At 32.4% G+C, this 25,952-nt stretch overlaps 1 protein-coding gene across 1 annotated transcript in view; it reads right to left on the bottom strand.

Moving 5' to 3' along the window:
- LOC124355097 (patj homolog) overlaps positions 1–25,952 on the bottom strand; it is a 261,313-nt gene that overhangs the window by 66,216 nt on the left and 169,145 nt on the right. Inside the window, exons 7-17 of the mRNA XM_046806044.1 lie at positions 24,180–24,393; positions 16,881–17,015; positions 15,171–15,329; positions 13,605–13,766; positions 11,818–12,028; positions 10,527–10,618; positions 9,288–9,497; positions 7,451–7,660; positions 5,892–6,065; positions 4,942–5,103; positions 1,808–2,044 (exon numbers count right to left, since the gene is read on the bottom strand). Coding sequence (XP_046662000.1) covers positions 1,808–2,044; positions 4,942–5,103; positions 5,892–6,065; positions 7,451–7,660; positions 9,288–9,497; positions 10,527–10,618; positions 11,818–12,028; positions 13,605–13,766; positions 15,171–15,329; positions 16,881–17,015; positions 24,180–24,393 — 1,966 coding nt within the window. The remainder of the gene's footprint in view (positions 1–1,807; positions 2,045–4,941; positions 5,104–5,891; positions 6,066–7,450; positions 7,661–9,287; positions 9,498–10,526; positions 10,619–11,817; positions 12,029–13,604; positions 13,767–15,170; positions 15,330–16,880; positions 17,016–24,179; positions 24,394–25,952) is intronic.

Raw genomic sequence — 25,952 nt, 5'->3', positions numbered from 1 at the left:
ATTATGAGACTTTCCATCATTGTTACTAGAATTACAAAGGTAAGACAAAACTAATCTATTCTAGAACCGGTTACATAGTCACGAAAATGTATCTTTACTTATAAATTAGGTAATGTAAAATATCAGTTCCAGGATCAGAGGTTTAAAGTGTTAAGTTCTTCAAAATGTTACTTTAAGTATTGAATTATCTGTGTGCATATTAAAAGTTTGTTTTAGAACTAGTACTGTAAAATTCGAATGCATACTTATGTTAAAAAACACATACGCCTCCTAAACTGTATAAGCAACCGGCAATTGCCTCATCTGTATCGCTTCAGTAACAATGGTGGAAAGGAATCATACATTTTTGATTTTCAGTCTTTCACAAGTGAACAAGTAAGATCAATATTGTATAATCATTAAAATATAAACTGGAATTACAATCACAAACCTAAGAATCAAACCAACAATTTTTCTAACCGAAATTACAAACAGATAGATTATTCTAAACCACAAACTCACATAGAGAAGATAAAAGTTGTTAACAAGCAACATCTATAAAATTTTAAGGGATTGAAACACTAACAGCAACATTAAAACAGTTATATAGTGTCAAGAAATAGTATCATAGAATCAGAGCTGCAATTATAAACTGATACTAGCAACACTATAACAAATTGTGAATAAATTTATAAATTAAATTGTGCTCTACAACCATGTTCAAATACATAGTTATCAGGACTTAACCTATAGTATACTCATAGTGTCAAGAAATAGTATCATAGAATCAGAGCTGCAATTATAAACTGATACTAGCAACACTATAACAAATTGTGAATAAATTTATAAATTAAATTGTGCTCTACAACCATGTTCAAATACATAGTTATCAGGACTTAACCTATAGTATACTCATAGTGTCAAGAAATAGTATCATAGAATCAGAGCTGCAATTATAAACTGATACTAGCAACACTATAACAAATTGTGAATAAATTTATAAATTAAATTGTGCTCTACAACCATGTTCAAATACTTAGTTATCAGGACTTAACCTATAGTATACTCATAGTGTCAAGAAATAGTATCATAGAATCAGAGCTGCAATTATAAACTGATACTAGCAACACTATAACAAATTGTGAATAAATTTATAAATTAAATTGTGCTCTACAACCATGTTCAAATACATAGTTATCAGGACTTAACCTATAGTATACTCTTATGCTTCTTAAAAAATTAGGCCAAAAAGCATCTTACTATGAAAGCCCACTATCCTGTGACTAGTTTTAAAAATATTCAAGACCATTGATTGACAAATTCAATTTAGACTGTTAAACGTTTTAAAAAGTCATTTGGGTATTACTTTAATTGTGTACGTAACTTTCCTTCCCTATAGGCCAAATAGTAATATATAGTATATGACCTAACAACATAAATTGTATGAGTTGTTATAATAATCAACTTTCTTGTTAGTTCAATGCCCAAGTAATTGAACTATTTGAAGAATGTAGTTTTGTTACTTAAGGGCTCTGTTGCACATTCGACTCCCATAAGATAAATTAATTTTGCCGATGAATTTCGATCCATTTACATAAATGTATTTTAATTAATTAATGTAAACTTTTATAGGAGAAGATAGATAGATGGAATACAAGAAAACTTCTTATCAAGGATTTACAATTAAGCTCTCTAAGATAGTTATTATCACTGGTGAGACGTTAACCGTGATGTAACTTTGAAATATATAAATATTTTGTATTGTGTTAAACACAAGTGATCAGAACTCGCTCTAGATGTAGAAGTGGTAGGTGGCTGACGAAGGTACCTGATAGTCCAGTATGGAGAAGCCCAGCCCACGTTCTCCCTTGGTCAGCTCGATAATGTGCGGCTCCGAGCTCCACATAGCGAGCCCAGTGAGTGGCTCAAGTGAGCGGCTCTTGAGCTTGGACAGGCTCGGCTCGGTGGTAGCTGTGGCGGTCGACGCCAGCGAGCCATCGGACTTGGCCTTCACCAGCCGTTCCATTGCCGGGATCAGGTTCTGCAGGCTGCCACCCAGCAGACTCTACATTAATAGTCAGATGAAAAAAGTAATTAAAACATTTAAAATTCTCAAAAGTATTAGGTTTAATTATGCGAAACTAACTTCATAACGTATAAAAAGCATGATTTTGCTAATAAATAATTAAATCAAATTATGTTAAAAATAAAATTACTTAAAAACTCTAGTACACTTTTAAACATACTAATCGTATTTACATTAAAAGGAAAATTACAAATAAAGTAATTGAATTTTAAATAACCGTATACTAGTTATTATTATGCCTTTGAACAGTAAAAACGCAAAAGTCATGTCACCGCAATACAAGCTGCTACCTGCAGTAACAATAACAAATAACATCACTTTGCATTTTTATATTTAGGCTATTTTGAAGCTACTTATGTTTTGTTGTGAACTATCCTGCCATCCCTTGGTGAGTTTTAGAAGCCATGTGTCAGAAGCGTGTTGTGTAAATAATGTGTGGGCAAAGCCTGTTTGCTCCAGCCAAATGCTAAGTTATGAAACGTCTTCTCAGTTGAACACTGTCAGTTTGGTTGTTTCACAACTTATTTTTTATGATGTGAATGCCTATTTGTATTTCAAAAATAAAACTATTGTAATCATTATAGATCACTTTTCTTTAACTTTCCTATTAGTTACTACCAATATTGGGGGTTTTAAATACAAATGTGTTCTAAATAAAAAATGATAAAATGATATTTTAGTAACAAAAAGTAATAATTTCGGAACTAGCACAAGATAAAGTATCAATATAATTAAAAAAATTATTTTTCAGCTCTCAATTTTGGGGCTAGTTCTATACTTTAAAAATCACCACTCAAAAGGTTAAACTAAGCTTTAAAACTGAGGGATCAGCATTATCACACAATGTAGTCTGTTTTAAGAAACACTAATGAAAAACTCTCATTAAATCAATTGATCACACTCAAAAAGGTCAATTTATGTGTTTTACATAACAATTGTAGTCTATTATATTTTGTATTATACAAACGATACTAGCAAAGGTATATTGTACATAGTTGATGAAAGTGTACAAGATGACAATATCAAAAAGATTGTAGACACATTGAAAAAATCTTAAATTAAGTCACAAGTAGAAATATAAAATAAAATCACACAATTGAGTAAGATACATATGAGGGGTATCCAAAAAGTAAGTTTCCATTAATTATGAAAAAGTTAAAAAGACTCAAAAAATAACTGAAACACATTTATTCAACTTTTTACATCATGCCTTATTTTTCTACATAGTTACCATCCCTTTCTAAGCACTCTTGGTATCTAGGAAGTAGTTTTTTTTATTCCAGCATCACAAAATTCACCCGCCAAATTTTTAAGCCAAGTATCCACCTCATTTTGAAGGTCATCGCTGTTGGCAAATCGCCGACCGCCAAGGTGTCTTTTCAGCTCCAGAAACAGATGAAAATTGCTAGGCGCAAGATCTGGTGAGTATGGAGGATGACCAAAAACATCCCACTTAAATTTCCTCAAAAGTTCCATTGTTGCACGAGCAGCGTGTGGTCGGGCGTTATCTTGAATAAGCAGAACCGTGCGCGACAAAAGTCCGCGCCGTTTATTCTGTATTGCCCACCGAAGTCTGGTGAGAACTTCACAATACCTTTCTGCATTTATGGTTTCGCCACGAGGAAGATAGTCAATCAATAACACTCCACGGCAGTCCCAAAAAACTGTAGCCATTACCTTTCCTGCCGACTCAAAAACTTTGGCTTTTTGAGGAGCTGCCTCTCCTTTTTTTTGCCACACCATACTCTGGCGTTTGGTCTCTGGAGTTGAGTGGTGAATCCATGTTTCATCACCAGTGACTATTCTACTGAAAAGGTTTTCATCTTCATCGTCAAACAATCGCAAGAAAGACTGGGCAGCAGCCATTCGTTGTTGTTTATGGGCATTGCTCAATAAGCGAGGCACCCATCTTGCACACACTTTTGCAAGCTGAAGATCTTCTGTCATGATATTGTGCACAGATGACCGGCTAACTTCAACACTTGACGGCAGTTTATCCATAATTTCATCGAGAGTCACTCGCTTATCATTGTCAATAACTGCTCGTACAGCATTAATGACGTCAGGTTGCCGAGAATTGGCCGGTCGGCCACTACGCTCATCGTCATGAACATCAAAACATCGTCATCTTCCTTCCAAAAACATTGCACGCCAACGACGGACCATCTGAACGGACATAACATGTTCACCATACACTTGACACAACAAACGATGAATTTCAACGGCAGTTTCGTTTTTGGCGGTCAAGAAACGAATAACACTACGGACTTCGCAACTGGCGGCAGAACGCAGTGGAGTCTCCATAATGTTTGGGCAGCAACTGACTGAGAAGCGTGACAATGGGCCAGTGACCGGCGCACCTGTTGCCAACCGAACCGCGCTACATATCCCCGCCCACAGCTGCACGCTGTGTTACGTACGCGTCTTTTTACAGAACAGGGAAACTTACTTTTTGGATACCCCTCGTATATAAATAGCTGGTTTGCAACACTTTCAAAACAGTTGCCTGAGTTCAGTAAAATTGAAAAAAAAACTGATGATAAAAAATTGCAAGCATTGTCTAATGATCAAAAATGTAATTTTAATTAATCATAACACAAACAAATCATATAAGTTTTAGAATAATTATTGAGTCCGGCCAAATACATAAAACATGCTGGGTGTGTATAAGAAGAAGTATTAGAAAGAAAAACTAAAATAATAGATTGCCCACATGCATAATAGTTTTTTTTACTAAACAAAAGTCAAGTTCTAATTTTTTTACTCAATTGTCTAAATAATCTTTAAATTTTTAATTAAAATACAATGAATTTTTCATAACTCACGGAAGAACGGTAATCAAGTCAGTTTTTTATTTAACTTGCTTCAGTACTCACCCTGGCAGCGAATGCAGCCTTATCCTGGGAGGTGTCAATGAGACGGTAAGGAGTGGAGTCAGGTGAACGACGAGCACAGACCATCCTTACGTTTACTGGCAGATCCTTCAGAATGGAGACCACTTCTATGTGATTCATGCCGAGCAGCCGGTGTCCATTCACCTGTCATTACAAAACAATTGACTTACAACTAGGATTAATACATTAGGTTAATTTCTTATAATCTTTGAGCAAAAGAAGAAAACTTACTCAGTAGCATACAGCTACAGTAGTATTCAAGTACTTTCTGTGAATTTTTGTTGCCTACTCCTAAAAATTACTTCAAACCTATTATTTTTTGCTGAAGATTCCCGAAATCTTGTATCCTACTCTCAAAAAGAAGCGTAAATATTGATAACCCTTGAATCTCTAATATTCAGTTTTGGGTGAAATACTATCCAGAGCTATAGTATTTTTTTGGGTATAATGTATAACGTGACACAATCAAGCAAAGCAACAAGCATAGCTGCTCGTTAGATTGTGACGACTAACCAATCCTGTCCTTGGAATTTATCTAAAGCCAATTATACTTACAAAATCAAAATGTGTACATTCACCTCAGAGACAAAATTGGAGATGGCAGATCAATATTTATTTATTGAAGATACCCCAATAATAACTGTTGTACAGTTATTAAATTTAAATTTTTAATAATACAAATATTTTTAAATTATGAAATTTGGAAAAATAACCAAATGTTTAGTTATTTCTACTATTTACTTTCAAACTATTTCTCAGTTATGAAAACTTTTAGATTATAAAGAACACTTAATAAAGAATCAGAATTCAATAAATAAAGTAATATTTTGCTGCAAATTAGCTGTGTAGTGTACACCAATGCACATTTTGTGAATCCGTTTACATTTTGTACATGTGAATTTTTGACACCAAATAAGTACTGTATACTTCACCTCTAGCAACTCGTCACCAGAGCGTAGACGGCCGTTCTGGCCCACCGGCCCCTCAGGCAGTATGGACCGGATGTAATGATGCGGCCTCACCTCCTGTCCGTCTTCTACATCCACTGTTCCCTCCAGACTGATCCCCAAGCCTCCTCCTTCACCAAACTTGCACAGCTGACCCACCTATCATGTAGAAGAGGGTTGAAGTTATATACATGTTTCCTTAGGTGTTCAAAAACTTAAAAATTGTCGATAGATTTGGTGTTGAATAAACTCATCAAATCCGTTCTGCAGCATATTACTCTTAACTTTCTTAAAGATAGTTAAGATGCTGTATGTATCTCTTTTATGTATCTTAACACTTTGCACTCGAAAGGCCAGAAGCACTGGCCACACCAAGGTTGCAGACAGCTCGCGTTAGTTTTGCCGTAGGTTGTCCTCGCAATTCATATGGCCAGTACAGATGGCCGCACTACTTTCATTGACAGCTCGGCAGCCATATTTGTTGTTTCCCTCCCCAGATCAGAATTATTTTTAAATTTTCTCAGTGTTATTTGTATAGTAATTTAAAATTTTTAAAAAAGAAATAAAAACTAATTTAAAATTTATTTTTAATGAATCTTTCTAATACAAAGATAAACATACATTTGGGAAATTTAACTCTTATACGTACATTGTTAGAAAGATATGTAAATAAAATATTATAAAGTAGGCATTTACAGATATGTTATACTCAGACATGAACTATTTTACATTTTTCTCAGTCTATACATTTTTTATGGAATAAAACTTTTAAAAATACACACCTATGTGTAGTAAAGAATAGTTAGCACACGTCTTCTAGTAAAATTGTCTAGATTTCTATCACTTCAGTGTATAGGCCCACTACGCGTCATTCATCTTATTTGCACAGTCAATGTTTAGAGAAGAATTGTAGGCTAATTAAAAATTTACTGCTTTACTTTAAAATAAATCTGTTCAACAGGTTTCAGCACTCACCATTCATTATAAAACAAAGAGAATATTAGAAAATAACTGCTATATTTATTGGCTAATAGGGCTAGCATTACGAGCTATGGATTTATTATATCTTGGCTAGTACAGCGGGACATACAATCTGAGATAACATTAGGGCAAAAATTAATCCCCGCTTCCGACAAAATGGCATCGGCCAGTAGAGCTGGCCATACAAGCTCCAATGACAAATTACAAATAATTCCTTCGAGTACATAGGGTTAAGGATAGTTCTATATCTTTGTGGATAAAGACAGCTTGGAGTGGGATCACCAGCATTTTGTGAATTGAAGAGTTGAGGGTTGTGGGGAACAGTGAAAAAATTGCATGGTATACTACTGTATTTAAGTGAGTAACATTACAACATGAAACAACTTATGGCAAGGTTATAGCATAACTCATATATAACTGAAATAATACGAAATTTTCCTGATAAGACCATTAGTAAACCATTTAATAAATTTAGTATAAATTAATTATTTTAAAGATACAACAGTGTGGTTTGATGTGATTTTAAATAATGATCAAATCACAGAAGTTTTTGAGCAACTCACCACAATCTCAACGTCAGGCCCCAGTATCTTGCTCCATTTGGCCTGTATGGCTGCCTCTACAGTAGACTTGAGCGGACCATCATAGTCATCGTCTATCAGCAACTCTGTGTCTCCCAGAATAACATCATGATTGGCTGCCTCCGCCAGCACCAGTGAGTCCATTGTTGTCTGTGACTCTCCTTCGGGTTCCACCTCTACCGACTCTCCATCCTGTGACATCACAAACAAAACTCTCTTTTAACATGAATCGTCATAGTGATTGGCTGCCTCCGCCAGCACCAGTGAGTCCATTGTTGTCTGTGACTCTCCTTCGGGTTCCACCTCTACCGACTCTCCATCCTGTGACATCACAAACAAAACTCTCTTTTAACATGAATCGTCATAGTGATTGGCTGCCTCCGCCAGCACCAGTGAGTCCATTGTCTGTGACTCTCCTTCGGGTTCCACCTCTACCGACTCTCCATCCTGTCACATCACAAACAAAACTCTCTTTTAACATGAATCGTCATAGTGATTGGCTGCCTCCGCCAGCACCTGTGAGTCCATTGTTGTCTGTGACTCTCCTTCGGGTTCCACCTCTACCGACTCTCCATCCTGTCACATCACAAACAAAACTCTCTTTTAACATGAATCGTCATAGTGATTGGCTGCCTCCGCCAGCACCTGTGAGTCCATTGTTGTCTGTGACTCTCCTTCGGGTTCCACCTCTACCGACTCTCCATCCTGTGACACCACAATCAAAACTCTCATTTAACTGAATCATACTCATGAATGCCTGCCTCCCCCAGCACCATTGAGTTTATCATCGTCTGTAACACTCCTTCGGGTTCCACCTCTACCAGCTCTCCATCCTATGACATCACAAACAAAACTCTCATTTAACATGAATCATCATAGTGATTGGCTGCCTCTATATGCGCCATTGAGTTGAACGTAAATAAAATAAATACTTTGTGTTGTTTTCACTCAAATATTAGTATATTTCATGATTTTTCTTTGTTATTTTTGTATCAGTAAAATATTTACAGTATGTGTATATCATAAATTAATTTGTGCTACAGATTTAAGTTGTAGTAAACCTATCTCTTAATTTAAAACTGTAACTTAAATTGTAACGTGCCAGCAAACACAATAAGGACGTTTCAAGTTTTAAGATAACTAGACACTTTTCAGGAGTGTTTTAAGATAATTTTACTAAGTGCATATACTAAGAAGAACAGCATTTTTCAAATACTACATAGAAAGAACTCCTTCTTTAGTAACAAATTTTGTAGTAGTCTAGAAGCCATAAAACATTCATGGAAGATTTCTAATTGATTTTGAGTACCAAGAGATCAAATTTCTTTAAATTTTGATGCAAAAAATATATTTAGTGACCAAATATACCACAGTCAAGTCCACCCACTATTACAAGTTATCTAAAGTAATAGTCTGATGCACATGCAACAAACATTAGGACTTAATCAACTGGATTTAAACTTAACTGGTAAAAATAATATCAAATTTTCGAAAGAATTATAAGTGATTTGTGCAAGAAAATTACAACCTTTCTTACTCTAGTTCACCTCTACATTAGTGACAAACTTTTTAAAAGTGCACAAACTTGCTTCACGTGTCAATTATAGTATCTCACAGACCAAACCAATAAAAAAATGTCTAACTTTCTTTGTACTTTTAAACTTAATCTTAACTCGGGATAACCCTGTTAACGGTTTACAAATCAGACTACAATTCAGATTTGCTTGTATTAAGCTCATAACACATACATTTTTTCATATACTTTAAACCAGATATACTTTGTTAAAGTTTGACGTAATCCTCACAAAAATGAACTCACAGTGCTCAACTGGTATTTAGGCAGCGATATTGCTGACGGTGAGGAGGGAGTGGGTGGTTTCAGCTCATGGTTGGCGATGGCCTGTTGTAGCTGTTCAAACTTGGGTCCGCGCAGGTATCTCTCGAGAGTGAGCCGGACTGTCTGTCCCGTGGCTCGCAGCAGATCCACAGCCTCAAAGTTAGAGTAGCCTTGTAGTGATCTTCCGTCCACCTACACAGCGCATTGTGAGAAATAGATACCATCATTTTCCAAAGAAAACATTGTTATATGATTTCTCAAGTAAAAAGTTTATTTTTGAAAACGTCCAGTTATGTTGTATATGCGTCTGATATCAAACAAGCAGTATTTTACCAAATTTAAGAATCAAATGTAGATTTCATACTTCATACTGAAAATACCCAGATAACTATCTAAATATTGTTGTATTTTATCTGTTAAATTTTTGTATCCAAAACAACATGGTTTTAATATAAAACTGTGTAAATAAACGTTCAAACAATTTTGATTTAACTCTAATTATTGATAACCTGGTGCATGCTAACAAAAGAGTAAAAACAACTTCTCTTTTGTTCATTTTTTTAAAGTATTTTAAATTAATAATTTTTTAATAAGAGTTCAAATTTAATCGTTTATTTTAAACATAATTTAATGTTAAATAATAAAATAAAAAACAATAATATCAGCACTATATTTCTGATACTAAAATATCTGAAGCAACATAACAAAATAGAAATAAAATTAAGGAAGATTTATGAATAATTGTAATTCTAGAATTATCATGTGAAAAAGTCATAGCTAAACTCAAAGAACAGAAATAATACCTGTTTTTTTACTGTTAATGTTTATAAACCTGTAAATTAATGCTTTGTATATATTGGCTGCTATGATAATAAAATGTTTCAATCCTATAAATGGAAAACGTATGTTATGATAATTTTAGTGAATAATTTATAGAAATACTAATATTATAGGTTTAAAACCTAATGTGACTAAAAAATAAAATGTCACATAATACAAACTAAAATGATAAGACTTAATGGACCTGAAGGACATTACAAATTGCAAGGAAGTAACATCAATAATTGTAATCTAACCACCACTTTTACAGATATTACACGCAACATTAGTCATGTATTCAATATTAATCAAAATAGAGAAACTTGTATTTTAAATAACTGAAAATTATGTTAAGTTAATAAATTAAGACTTATTAAAAAAATATTAATAATAGTACAATACCTCCACAATCCGGTCATTAACTTGGATCTTCTTACACAGATCTGCTGCACTGCCTTCACTGATACTTTTCACAAAAATACCAGAGAGGTCCTCTGCACACAAAATAACAGCAATTAAAAGTGTAAAATGAATCTTTCACATAAATCTGTGGAAATCTAATAGATTATGATCTTGATAAAGTATGTAAATATTAAGGAATGTATAATTTTTCACTCCTAACATAAAATTGTAACATAACTATGGTGGGAAGGGAATGTAGAGGTAAGTAAGAGGAAGGTGACTGGAGCTAAACTCAACGTTGTAAATTTCTTGGTGTTACTTTAGATGACAATCTTAGATGGGAAAATCACATCAGTCAGTTAAATGGGAAACTAAATTCAGCATGTTATGCTATTCGTAAAATTAGAGACTTGACTGACTTAAGAACAGCAAAAACTATTTATTTTGGCTATTTCGAATCTGTGTTGAGATATGGAATTGTTTCCTGGGGAAGTTCACCATTTATTGAACAGGTTTTCAAAACTCAAAAGAGAGCAATCCGAATTCTAGGAAATTTGAAATTTAATCAATCATGTAGAGGACATTTTTTTAATCTTCAAATTTTAACAGTAAGAAGTATTTACATAATGGAAGTTTTAACTCAAAAATATAAAAGAATACAGTCCAATCCCTTTATCTCCCATCATAACTACACAACACGTAATAGTTATTCTCTACCTGTTCCTATACACAGAACAACCCATTTTAAAACATCTTTCTCTTACAATAGTCAGCATTTTTTTAACAAATTACCTTTAGCATGGAGAGAGATTCCTACATTAAAGGCTTTCAAAAAAACTATTAAAGAATACATGCTTCAAACTGAAATTTATACTTTTGACGATTTTCGTCCGAATTCACCAGAAAATAATTAAGATGTGAAATATCATACCACCTAGTATTAGCTATATGTTACTTGTGTTGTAGTTAGTATTTTTTTTTTATTGTTATTTAGTATTTAGTGTTATTATTTCTTGACGAGCCTTATAACATTGTAATGTTCTATTGGGCTAATAAATCATTTCATTTCATTTCATAAATCATTTCATTTCATTTCACATAACATTGTGTTTATAATATGTTTTTTATAGATTTTCTTTATGAGAAAACATAAACACACTTTTACAGTTAGTTGTAAATTAATAATTCCTTTTGCAAAAATGTAGAACAATATGGAAATTTATGACAAAATGCAAGCTTTGGTTTGGTTCGTATATCTATAGTAGTAATCTACACAGACTACTGTTATCACCTTTCTCGCAGACATAGCCAGCGATGGTGATGCCGAGGCCGTGGCTGTCTTTCTGTATCTCTACACTGAACTTCTCCATCTCCGGCAGCTGAGTCTGCGGGGGGATCATGTCCAGGGTAAGGAGAGGGAGGGAGGGGGTGGCGGTGAGTACTGGCATCGGAGTGGTGGGTAGTGGTGGACGAACCACATCCATCACCAATGAGTCAGGTCCCTACAAACCCCAACAGCTTAGAGTAAATAGGTGAAAAAATTCAAAAATGTTACCTTTAGTATAGAAGATAATAAAAATAGTTTTTTTTATTGAAAATAACAAAACAAAAATTTACAAATACATAAAAATTTCTTTGTGAAGTTAACCCTTAAAGCTTTAGTCTATCTTGTGACTACACGCTAAATTTTAATTCATTGGTAATACCCCATTTTGAATTAAATTGACAATTAATTAGATATTCTTACCTCTTTCAAATCCAAAAATAACCGTGAGCTGTTGACATAAGTTACATGTTTCGGAAATTATTCAATCATCACATATTACACCAAAAAAAAAAAAAAAAAAAAACAAACACTCATTTCATGTTCATGTGTGGTGTGGCATGTATTTATAGGCGTACAAATTTCTAATACGTTCTTGCAAAATAAACTTTTTTTTAGTTATTAACTTCTGACAACACCTCGTGGTTATTTTTGGATCTGATGGAGGTAAGAATATCTAAGTAATTCTCAAACCCTCAAGTTGTAAAAATCTTTTTTTATTTTATCAATGTTTATTTATATTTTGGAATCTTCAGAAATTGTTATTAACTTTACCATAGGAATACAAAAAGTGAAAATTATTTTTGTATTCCTATGTTAAAGTTAATAACAGTTTAATAGGTATTCAAATGTATACAATGTAAGACATAAATACCCACAAAAAAATGGTGTTTTCTTATCTACCTACAAAAATAATTATAAACATTGGGTTATTATATTAGTTTACCATCAAAATATTATATCTGGGTTATAAGAGAAACAACTTAACATTTTAGACTAAAAATCTACTTAGGTGGGATAAACCTCAAAGCATTTATCTGGGTGGAGGCTGAGTTTTACCTGGTTAGGTTTGGCTAAATTTACCATTATTTAGAACAAACAAAGTAAACACTATTCAAAACACTAATCAAAACTACAAACTCAAATCTTGTTGATAAATACAGAAAGTACAATCAATAAGCAAACCATACTGGCGTTTATAGCTTAATTTTGTGTCAGTGGACAATCAAAAATGAACAGCTGTTGCTATGCGTCTCTATAAATCATAAATTGTCATAAACAGCACTGAAAAGCCACTTTGTTTGGTTCAAAGTATAGAAGTGAACTCTTAACTGCTCTCTATTGAATATTTTTAACACCTAATAGTTATTTTTTTACCAAGAGAGCGCACGGTGTCTATAACCGCTATCGTGCTTTAGTGTTCGACTTGGCCATGTATATAGGTGCTACCCACGCTTGAACTAACATGCAAAAAGTTTTTAATTTATTTCATGGGTTCTTGTTAAACGTTTGTTATAAGAATCAAATTTTGGAAATTGTTTGATTGTAAAACAAACTTCTGTTTAAATTAATTAAATAACAATTTAATTCTGTAAAAAATGCTTTATTAAACAAATATTATTTAAAGCCTTTCCTGCAAATTAAAAGTAATAAAGTTAGTATCGGAAATGCTACCATAGTTAAGAAGCTTTAACGCAAGTGATTTGAAAATTGTTTCTATAAAACAACAGAGATCACACACAAATTTACGTCACCTGCAGGTCAATGTCGGGGTCGTGACCGGTATAGATAAAGGGATTGTCATAGCCATCAGCATTGGTCACCTCAGGATACCCGTTCTGCACCAAGTGCCTGTCCAGCTCCTCTGGGTCTCCCAGCAGCTTGGTGGGCACGATGGGTGCATGGCTGTCCAACGCCTGGTCATCAACAACACTCAACATGGTATCGGATACTTCCAGACTGCTTTAGGTTTTTAATCTGGTAAACTAGTTAATGTTATACAAAAATCAAAACTGCAGTGTATCCCATTTTGTTCTTTTCAGCTACTAAAGTACACTTCCCTACACTATACTACACAAATGTGGTATTTAAAACTTACATTTTTGTGATCTAAAAAGGATTCACCAATGTTTACTACACCTATATACATTTATTTGAAGAACTGGTATGTTAAAATTTAATCTGTAATACATTTACAGGACATACATAACCAGTATATTACAAACTTGAAATACTGGAACTTATTGAAAATTAACTGTAAGTAATCCAAATTGGATTGAAACACAAACATGTACTTGAAAATTGGTTTATAAATAATTGAATTCCTTAAAAAGTCAAAGAAAGTGTAATTTTAAGGTGTTTGTGTTCCACTTCACATGTTGAGCAATCTATCAATCATCAGTTTTTAACTGGTGCTCAAGCTAAAACTGAGTACCAACTAAATATACTTGACCTTTACATCAAATCATTATTTTTTGATTGGCATTACATTAGAAAAAAAGGTAAATAAATACATGTTATCAGTTAAGGCAATATACCGGGTGTCTTACCTAAGTCCCATCCCCACCTCTGCCCTATTCACTCTCTTATGAATAGAGATGGAGTGATTTACTTTTGAGGATGTTTGACCAACTAAGGAGTTTTTTATGTATGACAATTTTTTACTCCTCCCCCCAAATCCAAAATCGACAACTTGACACAGTAACTGGACTAAATGTGTCTCAGATACTAACTGGTAACCAATAAGAGATGACAAGGCAAAACCAGCTATTTGTATTCCCAGTACTTCCTAATGGGCTTCGGTCAGACAAAACAAAACCTAATAAATGCTATTTTAATCATGGTTGTTGAGGTTTGTTGATTCTCGTAATAACTTGTGTTTGATTTTGAGTTGTAAGTTCTCAAAATAACTAGTGAGTGAATGTTTTATCTGCCTTACAATAACTTTAAATGTAATTTAAACTGTGGGGGCTTTATAAAACAATTCAAACTTTAATTGGGCGCCAAATTCGATACAGTAACATTAGAGCCCTCAACTTTGTGCAATTCTTCTTCCTTTCATAATACCTTTCAAATAAGGTGTCACTTACTAGGGATCCTATTTAAAAATTTTGACTTACCACCAAAATGCCCCATTTTAGGGGGGGGAGGGTGTCAAAAGTTGTCATACATAAAAAAACTCCTCAGTTGGTCATATAAACATCCCCCAAAGTAAATCACTCCATCTCTATTCATAAGAAAGTTGATAAGGAGGGAAGGAGACGACTTTTAAGTATATCAAACTCTGTTGTAGCCAGCGAGCCCTAGACACAGTGACATACCTGATACTCTGGCGATGTAGGCTCGACGGGGCGGGCGACGACGAGCCGCACATGGCTGCCTGACTGTCGTAGTACAGCAGCCACCTGCTCGCTCCCCATCCCCCGCAGGTTCACCTCCCCTATCTGCAGTATATGGTCTCCACTCTGCAGTCTTCCATCCTGTGAGTGTATAACATATGTCGAACTGAACTCGAGTCAGAAAAACCCACATAAATTTAAAAAACGAATAAATCATTATTTTTGAAAATACAACATTTATTTCTATTATACCTGCCACAGGATTTACAACCAAAGTTTGGCAGGTCAAAGCAATTGTACAATCAAACAGTCCTCTTCTCGACCAAATGTATGTGTATGCAGATTTTAAATACAAGGAATCAATTACAAGAACTGGAAATAAGTTTCCAATATCTATGTATATATTTACTTTATTGGGGAAAAAAAGGCAAACTCAGCTAAGGTGTCATAAATATAATTAATTCAAATGAGAAATACTCTTACTCGTGCTAAACCTAATATAAGAGTCAGTTACAATTTCCCTTATCCTCAGATCTTGCTGAAATAGGATGTATTAATGGATGCCTACTAACATTTACCGAAATGTTGAAAATCAGCTGAAATTTTGAAAATATATACAAAAACCAACTTTAAACTCTTATTATGTAGGAAGATTACAAATTCGAATCATAAAAATACCATATAAATTTACTGTACATTTATGAAAAACTTTAAAAAATAATAGCTAATAGATTCAAGATTCAAGATTCAAACATTCTTTATTCATATTATGTACAAAGGTACAATAAATAGCGTCAAATTACAAATGGTCAAGACTTAATACTAGATAGGACTTTAATATAGATTTTATTTATATTAAAATATATTATGTTATACCAAACATAGAATGGCCCCTCCTAGATTCCTTACTACAGTTAGGTCAGAATTGCTTAATTCTAGCTGAGAAAATATTCATCTAGCGAATAAAGAGATAAATTTATTAAATAATCTTTCGCTTTAGATTTGAATTTACATACATTATTTTCCAGTAAAATATGCCTTGGTAGCATATACAAAAACTTTGTTCCCATATATTTAGTTTTTTCTTAAAAAAATCTAAATGATGTGTTTCAACCTGTCTATTTAATCGAGTGTTGTGAATATGATTATTTACAGATAAAATCGGGTCAAAGTTCTGTTTTACGTAAGTCATAGTTTCTAAAATATAGAGCCCATATACAGTTAATATTTTTAGATTAGCAAAAAGATGTTTGACTGAGTCTTCTCTTTTTAATTTGCACATAATTCTTAATGATTTCTTTTGTTGTATTAAAATTCTATCTAAATTTCCCTACAGCAAAACATAGTGAAATAAAAGTTTAAAAAATTAAAAAACTTCTCAGTTAATGTTTAAAGTGCTAAAATATTTCTGCTATACCATGATAAACTTAAATTTTCATTGTTAGTTTGTAGTATAATCACCTATTTGTGTTATACCTTTTGTAAAAAATAACAATAGCAAATGTCCGAAATACTTTTCAAGTTCAATACTTAAAATTAACTGTTATGTACTCCAAATGTTAATTTTGATTTTAACATTGATATAAACATTTTTATCTAACAAATGTTGATTTATAAAACTTAAGTTAAGGAAAAACTATTGTTACTACATTTATGTAATGCTCCTTAAACTGCCAACAAACACCAACTTACCCTGTCAGCTACACCACCAGGCAGGATGGTCTTGACAACGACTCCCGTGCTGCGGCCACCGATGATACCAAACCCGAGGCCTGACCCATCATTGACCAGGTCAATCACTTCCACTTGCGCCCACTCGGTGTTCAACTGAAATCCATGAGTACAATATAGAAAATTATATGGAAATAACAATACAGAGCCAGTGAGACAAACAATTAAGCAGAATTCTCTCATCAGTGAGGTCTTAGATACATTTTTTAAGAATTTAATTTTTCAAAGAATTCTAAAACAGAACGCTATTCCAACTAATAAACAACAGGAGTTGCATAACCATTTTATCTGTCATAAAAAGCTACAATCATTGGAGCTTTGCCCCAGAAACAAGTGACATGTCATATAAATATAAAAAATAACAAGGTTATATATACTAAAATTAACATAAAGCTGAACATACATTTCATTGTAACATAGCGATTCAGATAGTTAAAGTTATTTTCATTATCATTAAGCCATCTTTCTATATCAACATGTAAATATTTATGGATAAAAATTTAGATTGTATATTTACAATATTGAAACAACTTTATACTAACAGTTAGTCAATGAATGTGTCTATAGAATTCTGCAAAACAGTGTTCAACCATTAGGTTGTCAGATAACTCGTTAAATAAACATAAATCCCATGTAATATGGGGATGTTGTAGAAGTCATTTATTTTGTTTGGCCTTAGCAAAAAGTAGGATTCTTTTTACAAATCTAAAAATTTCTAGAATAAAGTGATGGAACTGATAAAATATCATATTTTTAAAAATTTACTTTGTATTAAGTTCTACAGTCCAATTTGAACCTGATTACTTTGTCTGTAGTATAAAAATAGATTGATTTTATTAGTAATTTTGCAGAAAAATTTGCTATATCTAATTAGAAACAAAATGTAGCCATGGTACACTAACAGTGTTGTACTTAACTCTGTTACCTCAGATGTAGTTTCAATGTTCTTCTTAGTTTTACTTGCAACATCTGGGGCTCCCAACTTTAAAAAAACTGTTAAGATTTACTCCGAAAAAAGTTGTGCTATGTGAAATTTTTCCATTTGAGAATGTTAAATTTGCGCTATAAATATTATTCTTGTTATGATTTGTTCAGAAATTTAAAATATTTGTTTTGGCAATATTCAATTTCAAACAACTGCTTTCAAACCAATTAAACATATTGAAGATTGACTGCTGTTCAGAATAATCTAGAGAGGCGTAATTTTGTCCTGTTTGGAGAGAGGTTGTAACATTAGCAAATAGAACAATTTTAGGCTTAATGTTCAGAGGTAAATCATTTATAAATGATAAAAGCACCCAAAATAGAACATTATGGAACACCAGCATGAATCTCCCTCCAACTAGAGTAAAATACTTTGCTCCTATTTTGACTTTGTGCTATCTCAATTTCAAATAAGTTTTAAAATTACATTAAATGTTTCACTTGTTCCAATCCTAGAAAAAATTATTAAAACATCTTGCAGCCAATTAATACATAAAGACCATACCATGTGAAAGATAAATAAAAGAAAACTAAACAACAGTATTTTTTATTTTGCACTTGTTTGTAAAGTAGTAAGGATTGATGACTAATCAATCTACACTTCTAAGTTTACAGTTAATTAAAGTATTAAATTATTATAATTACAGAAATATCTATAAACAATATGTAAAAATATATTACGTGACAAATATATGTTTGTTCTGTAAAAGGCCAGATGGAGATCTGTAATAAAAAATATCTTTAGACCATTGAAGCGGGATTTTACAAAATGCAAGTCTACGTTAAATAAAAATTTAAATTAAGCTTTTTAATAAGTTCCTGATGAACTTATGAAGACCTCTTTTGGTACACTGATAACACCATTAACAGTTTTTGTTCACAGCAAATTTAATTCATGAGTTTTAAATTAAAAGATTCTAGGAACAAAGTTCTTTTACCTGTTTGCAGACAAAAAGCAGTTATGTTTGCAGCAAAGCTTCATTGTTAGGAGAACCAACAAATGGCTGCCTATTTTTATTTATTGTTTTCTGCGCTGACTGTTCTTTAACTAAGAAAGAATTTAAGTACTCTCTTTGTTCTCAACAGAATTACTTGTGTGATGCCCATTCCCTTTTGTCATATTAATTATCAACTTGAATTCTTTTTAAGCGTTTGCATTCTTAAAACCATCAAATAATTTTTTTAAATGGTCAATACATTTTAATAATCATATTTTGTACTTGAAGTTAATTTAAGTGAATAGATGAAGATAATAAAGAAGATTTGAATACAAAACAGATCCTAGGTCATCTACACAGATGCCAAATAAACGCATTACCATAAATGACATAGTTTCATGTTTATGTAATTCAAACAATGGCCTTATTTTGCATGACACTTTCAAAACATTCCAGTGAATCCCTTTAAAATTGTGTTGTCTGATCCTTTATATGACAGGAACATTAGTTGCTGCACACACTTTTATGAAAATGTTAGATATCCTGAATTTTGACATAATGCTGTTTTGATTACTATATGAAGGTCAGATATTATGGTCTGCATCTATGCTATAGAACATCAGCTCAGAACATAAGTAAAATACTCATACTGCAAAGTCAACAAAAAATCTACATATTAGCATATTCAGCAGTATAGATGTTCTATCAGTGATGATTTTACACGTTCAAGAAACCATCATAGAAGAAGATGAAAAAACCCCCACTTAAAAGTAGAGACAAACATTACTTAAAACACTCAACATCGACTCATTAATACATCATAATTACAAAGCTCTGGTAGAAAAATCATCCTTAACTGGCTGCAAATTAAGGAAGTATGGAACTAGAAAACCATGTTGCATGAAAGACCTGAATGACAAAAATCTACACAGAAGGTGCAGAATGCTGGACACAAAATTCATGTATATTTAACAGAACTGTTTCAAAAATCCATATAACTTTTATAAACCCATCAAAAAAGAGAAATTCCTCAATATTTCTTCATCTATCAATTTGTTAAATTGTACTGCGCTGTACTTGATTGTACTGCGCTGTACTTGATTGTACTGCGCTGTACTTGATTGTACTGTAATTTTTTATGATTGCTTAGTAGGAATCTGACAAAAAGTTACTTTAAGAATGCACCTAATGATATGTTACGAAATTCCCATCATGATATATAGGAGAATGGAAAAAGTTAACCATCCCAAAATAATTAGCTCTCTTTGAACAAAAACCTAAAATGTAAAAACTCTCCTTTCTTAATCGCTTTTCATCACAAAAAACTGTTAAATACTCAAAAACAAAATACAGGGTGTCCAGTATCTCTCTGGACAAATATTCTGCGTTATTGCTCAAGTGAAAGCAAACATATTTCATCATATGAACATGAGTTTCTGATGCTTAGTATCCCATCTGTCTGTTTGTATGTGTGTTTTATTAAAATATTAACATTTAAAACACAAACAAATTAATTAAATCATACCAAATTTGGCTCAAATGATTAGAATAACAAGACCAGTTACTGAAAAAAATATTGTGAAATTATCTTTAGTATTTTCAAAATGGCGGCCATAAAAACTTTTAAACTAAATATATTAAAAACCAGCAGTTTTTCTCAAAAACTACAAGAATAACAGTTTTTAGACGATATTATCACATATATAATGACACCCAAATTATTTAAATTGAATAATAAATAATTGATGCAAAGCAGATTTACTGGAACAAAATATGGCCCACATTGAGAGATGCTGTTTATTTAGTATTTATATTGTTGGCTATTCGCTGAGAACCTCAATGTGGCCATGTCTTGTCACAGTAAATTTGCTCTAAATCAGTTATTTACAATTCGATTTAAATAATTTTGGTGTCACTAGATTTTTGATGATATCCTCTAAAAACTGTTATACATGGATTTTCTTGAGAAAACTGCTGGTTTTTAAGATATTCAAGGTTTAAAAGTTTTAATGGCCGCCATTTTGAAAATACTCAAGATAATTTTGGCCGTATTATCATAAACATTTGAACCAAATTTGGTACAATGAACTAATTAGTTTTTAAGATATTAATTTTTTCTAAAAACACATACAGACAGATGGGAAAGTAAGCATCAGACCCATGTTCATATGGTGAAATATATTTGTCTTGACCTGAACAATAACAATGATATACCTTTGTTCAGAAATTTACGGAAAATCCTATATATTTTGGCAATTTTAATACACGTTTTTTCATGTTCTTTTTTACATTACATTTTATTTCAACATTTAATGTGATGTGTCCAATAAGTTTTCTTTTAGAAGGGAAAAAAGAACAATGCAATGAAACAGAAACACCAGATTTAGAGAAGTTCTCCAGGCTGTGGTTTGTTCGAGACTGAGTGACGCACAAATACACAAAGCTTGGTAGAAACTTTTGGGTTTGCGGGGCAAGAAATATTGAGAACTGAACTGAGATGTTTTAAACCACAATCTTAATGTGTCACTCAAAAATTGTGCATTCAAATGTGGTACGTGCAGCTTGATATAGAGGAATTAATTCAAGTTAATATTTTAGGCTAAAGATGTATTTTTAAATTTTATTGCTCACTTAGAATATTCTGTAGCAGTGAAAGACTGGTATCAGATACATAATTTTGGAATTATAAATTAGCAATGTCAAATGAATTTATAATTTGTTTCTAATAAAGATAGAACAAGCTTTTCTGAAACAAGTTTAAAGGAACAGATCCTTTATCCTCATATGCCTATGATGTACAGTGAATGAATGAATCACTTTTTTATTTATTGTGAGAAGTTAGGACCAGTTTTCTTCGTTTGCTCTTAACCTGAGATTGTCTAATATTTTTTGTTTCAGTTTGCTCTAATAGAATAAGGCAGAATGTCAATAGGTTACAAAAGAGAGAAATAATACAAAATTGTCTGGACAAAGGGGGATTGGATTACATGTACACTATAGCACGGACTCATCTCAAGTTTATACGACTCATAAACATGGGCAAACCTGTTACACAGGCATCATCATTAAATAGATGATTATTATAATCTCTCCCTCAAAAAGAGTCTAGTTGTTATATTGTTACATAACACTTTTATAAAATTCTTAAGATAACCTTTGTTAGTCTTGGAATGCAATCTGCAATCAAAGTTTTAACCCTTGAGGCTCGGCATACAGATATATCCGTAGCATCAGAATTTTGCTAAACTTGGTATAAGAGAATATCCATCTTAGTTTAGTTTATTGTGTAAAATATATAATACACAAAAATAATTCAAATATGTAAGAATGGATAAACGTATTGATTTATGACCCTTGGAAAGCAAACTGAATTATACGCTGTTTGAAAAATAATTTTTAAAAACAGTGCTTATCTTGATATTCAGTGCTTAACAGAAATGATATTCTGATTCTGATTCTGATTCTGATCTTTTATTGACGTTTCGTCTTACGATGTTAGCCACAGCATGCAGATTTAACCATAAGGCGGGCCCTCGTGTAAGTATAAAATTTTTAATCATTAAAAAAATTTGTACTTCTCATTTCATATTCCACAAAATAGAAAAGAAATTAAAGTTTGGCACGAACAGAATTTAATTTTTATATACACGCTAATTGAACTGAGTCCAAATTTCCATCTGCGCTTTAAGGGTTAAAATTGTTTATTTTCTACTTTTATCTTGACACATGTAGCTTTGGCTTAAGACATTTTGAAATAGACTTACTTTATATCTTAGATAATTATGCAGTTTCAGAGTTAATTTAAAATTAATTACCTTTTAATGTCAAATCCTTTACATCTCTCTGCCCCATTATTCTGTGTATTTTACATACTTTTTATTATAACAACAAATTTTATTGCTCATACAAAAAAATTATTTTTTTTTTTTATAAACTGAAATTTAGGCTACAAATCTGCTTAGTCCACTCTAATCATATATTTTTTAGTAATTTATAAAACACATATTGCTTGCTGACTTTTACAATCTCATTCACTTGTATTATATATCATGTTTAGTTCTTTTATCAACATTTGGGTTTTGATTGATATTTTTTTTTCATCTTTATTTGTCTTTACCAAGTTACCTCATTTTAATGCTTACCACTAAAAAACTATTAAAAGTGCTGAACATCTTTTTCAAATCTTACATAAAAATAATGCCTCAGTTTAAAGTGCTTAAAAGAAAAAAAAATTTGAATACATAGGCCTGGTTCAGAAATTATAATAAAAATTATATGATAAAAGGAGCTGTAAAATACATATGAAATATTTACAACACAAAAATAAGTTGAAAATATCACCAACAATAAATATTTTGTATAATTAACTTTTAACTTATTGTACTGAGCACTTGAGTTAGACAAATTAAAAACCTTTAAATTTGGTATTTATATTGGGCATTGTTTTGTTGTGTATGTACGTACAAGCGCGTGTGCGTACATCCACGTTTTGGTATAGCATTGTTATTTGACTATCACAGTGGTTGCATTCTAAATTTTTAGCTTTTTAAGGAAGGCAGTAAGTAATTTCACCTAGAATATTATTAGTAGCTACCTACTAGGTACACTATAATATAGACAAAGTGGACATATAAAGGGGTTGGGAGTTTGGACAGGTACTACAAGTAGTGTACCTAATGGTGACACACTTCTAAGTCCAGACTTGAATACATCTCATTCAGTAATAATTTATCCTGTATTTTATGTGTTTTATAAAAAGAACGTCTAAGACTAGCAGCATAAATAAATTAAAAAGATTAAAGGCTCTTCACAACTTGAAATAAATTATTACACTACATCCCAGTCTGTTCAGAGACTAGTGTGTAAAACGTTTGTCAACAAACGAACGTTTGAAGTACGAACATGTAAAGCTGCTTACACTGACTGGACCTCATTAACTGAGGCTTGCTTTCTTAGTAAAGTAACAGACTCACTGGAGACGTATTGAATAAACTTCTTTGAATTGGCTGAATTAAACAAATAGTGTAAAGTTTTAATTAGCGTTTAGAAACATTTAATGGCAAGCTTTATATTACTCTTCATGCTCAATTACCCTCAAAATAATGTTACATTTTAATCCTTTGCTCACAAAATGTTGGAATATTTGTTTTAAACAGCACCAGTAAAGAACTTCTTATTAATATCGAAAACAAAAACAAGTTTATCACTAAATAACTTGTCAGACACTTCAAATTTAGTGAACACAAAACTGAAATTCCAAAGCCCAGAAAGAATTTGAATGCTGTGTTCAACTCGAATGTATAAATTAATTTGGCAGGAAGATTAAGTGAATTCATACCATGTCCGATCCAGCCTTGGAGGTATCCGAGACGGCGGAGGCGGGACGTGGTGAAGGGGAGGGAGAGGGCGGGCAGTCGTAGTGGGCGATCACAAGCTCCACCAGGCCTCGGGCCTTCTGCAGGATGTTGATGGCCTGAAAGTGGGTGATGTTGGAGTCCAGCGGTTGTCCATCGATTGCCAGGATCTGGTCACCCTCGTGTAGCCTCCCATCTCTGCAACATACGTCATCTCCTTGTGATAAGGTGACTAACATAACTGGCAAAGTGACAAAATTAAAGAGGAGGAGGTTAAAAAGTAAATGGTTAATTATCTAAAAATATAATGGAAAATAAAATATGAATGTTATAAACGTGTGAAATACAAAAGAAAACAGATGCTCAGAGGGATCAAATGACAGGGATTTACATGGATCAATGGATAAGATTTATACTACTGGAGTCAAAACATAGAAAAAATATAAAAAAACTAGAAACGCAACAAAGCACAGTAGCACAACCAACTCTGGCTTTACTGTAAAGTATATGACATCACCAATCCAGCTTCCTACAGATACATATACTCCAGGAGAAATCTACTCCTGAGCAGTTAGATCTCAGACATTGGAAGTTGAAAGTTTTATTATTAAATATCATTCTTAGTTTGATTCACTCATTATATCAAGTCAGTAGGTGATAAAGTGATTATCAATTAGTTTCATTTAAGTTCTGTACATTGTTTGAGTATGGGATGACTTTTAGCAGAGAGAATGATATCTTATGGAATACATAAAATAAAACATATCCTTGTAGGTACTTAATTAATAGTTACTTTTTCCTAGCCATTAAAATTTAAATCTTCTCTTTCACTAGTAAAAAAATTAATTAATTATTTAATTGAATCAATAACTATATAAGCAATTAACCACATGGTTACTCTCTCTGAGCACGGATTATCTATGAGTAATATGGACAAGGTTATTATTCAGGAGTAATCCACTGCAGCTTACTATGTACAATGTTATTAAAACGGAGGAGTAATGATTTGGTTTCTAATAGTATAAATTTTAAGAAAGTACAAAGTAATTGTGTTGCAAATTTAAATATTCATAAAAATGGGTAACGTACAGTTGAGTTAAAAAATTAAAATTTATTTTAGTAGGATTATTATATAACACCATCACTGTTGAGGAGTTTTTAATAACAATGATCAAATCATAAACATTATATTTAGTAAGAATTGTGATCAAATTGTTTATATTTAGTTAGTGTGGTTTTTATCGTAAAATATGTTGTTAAGTGTTGTGTTAGATGAAATATACAGTGAGTTAAAAGTATGGATACACTCTTTTTAGTTTTTTATGGATAAATATGGAGATTTTGGTAAAGATAATGGGATTTTGGGGAGCTGCTCATAATTTTTAAATGTAAAGACCCATTAAGTGACACCTCATTTGAAAGGTGTCAACCAACTCTGGTTGACACCTACTATATGACAGTTGATCAGTAACATCAACTTTTTCCAAAATAATAGAAAAGACTATCCTGCAGAGACTTATGAATTATTTAAACCTCAACAACCTCTTAACAGACAACCAGCATGGATTTTTAAAGACAAAATCTACAGTAACTGCCATAATCCAATTAATTGAATATATTATTGACCAAATTGAAAGTTGTAATACAGTTACCAGTTTGTTCCTCGATTTCAGTAAAGCGCTTAACTGCATTGACCACGATCTACTGCTTAATAAACTACAACACCTTGGAATAAATGGGATACCAGGAAACTGGTT

The sequence above is a fragment of the Homalodisca vitripennis genome, chromosome 2 (assembly GCF_021130785.1).
Source record: "Homalodisca vitripennis isolate AUS2020 chromosome 2, UT_GWSS_2.1, whole genome shotgun sequence".
NCBI classification, from domain to species: Eukaryota; Metazoa; Arthropoda; class Insecta; order Hemiptera; family Cicadellidae; genus Homalodisca; species Homalodisca vitripennis.
The sequence above is the reverse complement of the archived record's forward strand: the minus strand, read 5'-3'. Positions and strand labels throughout refer to the sequence as shown.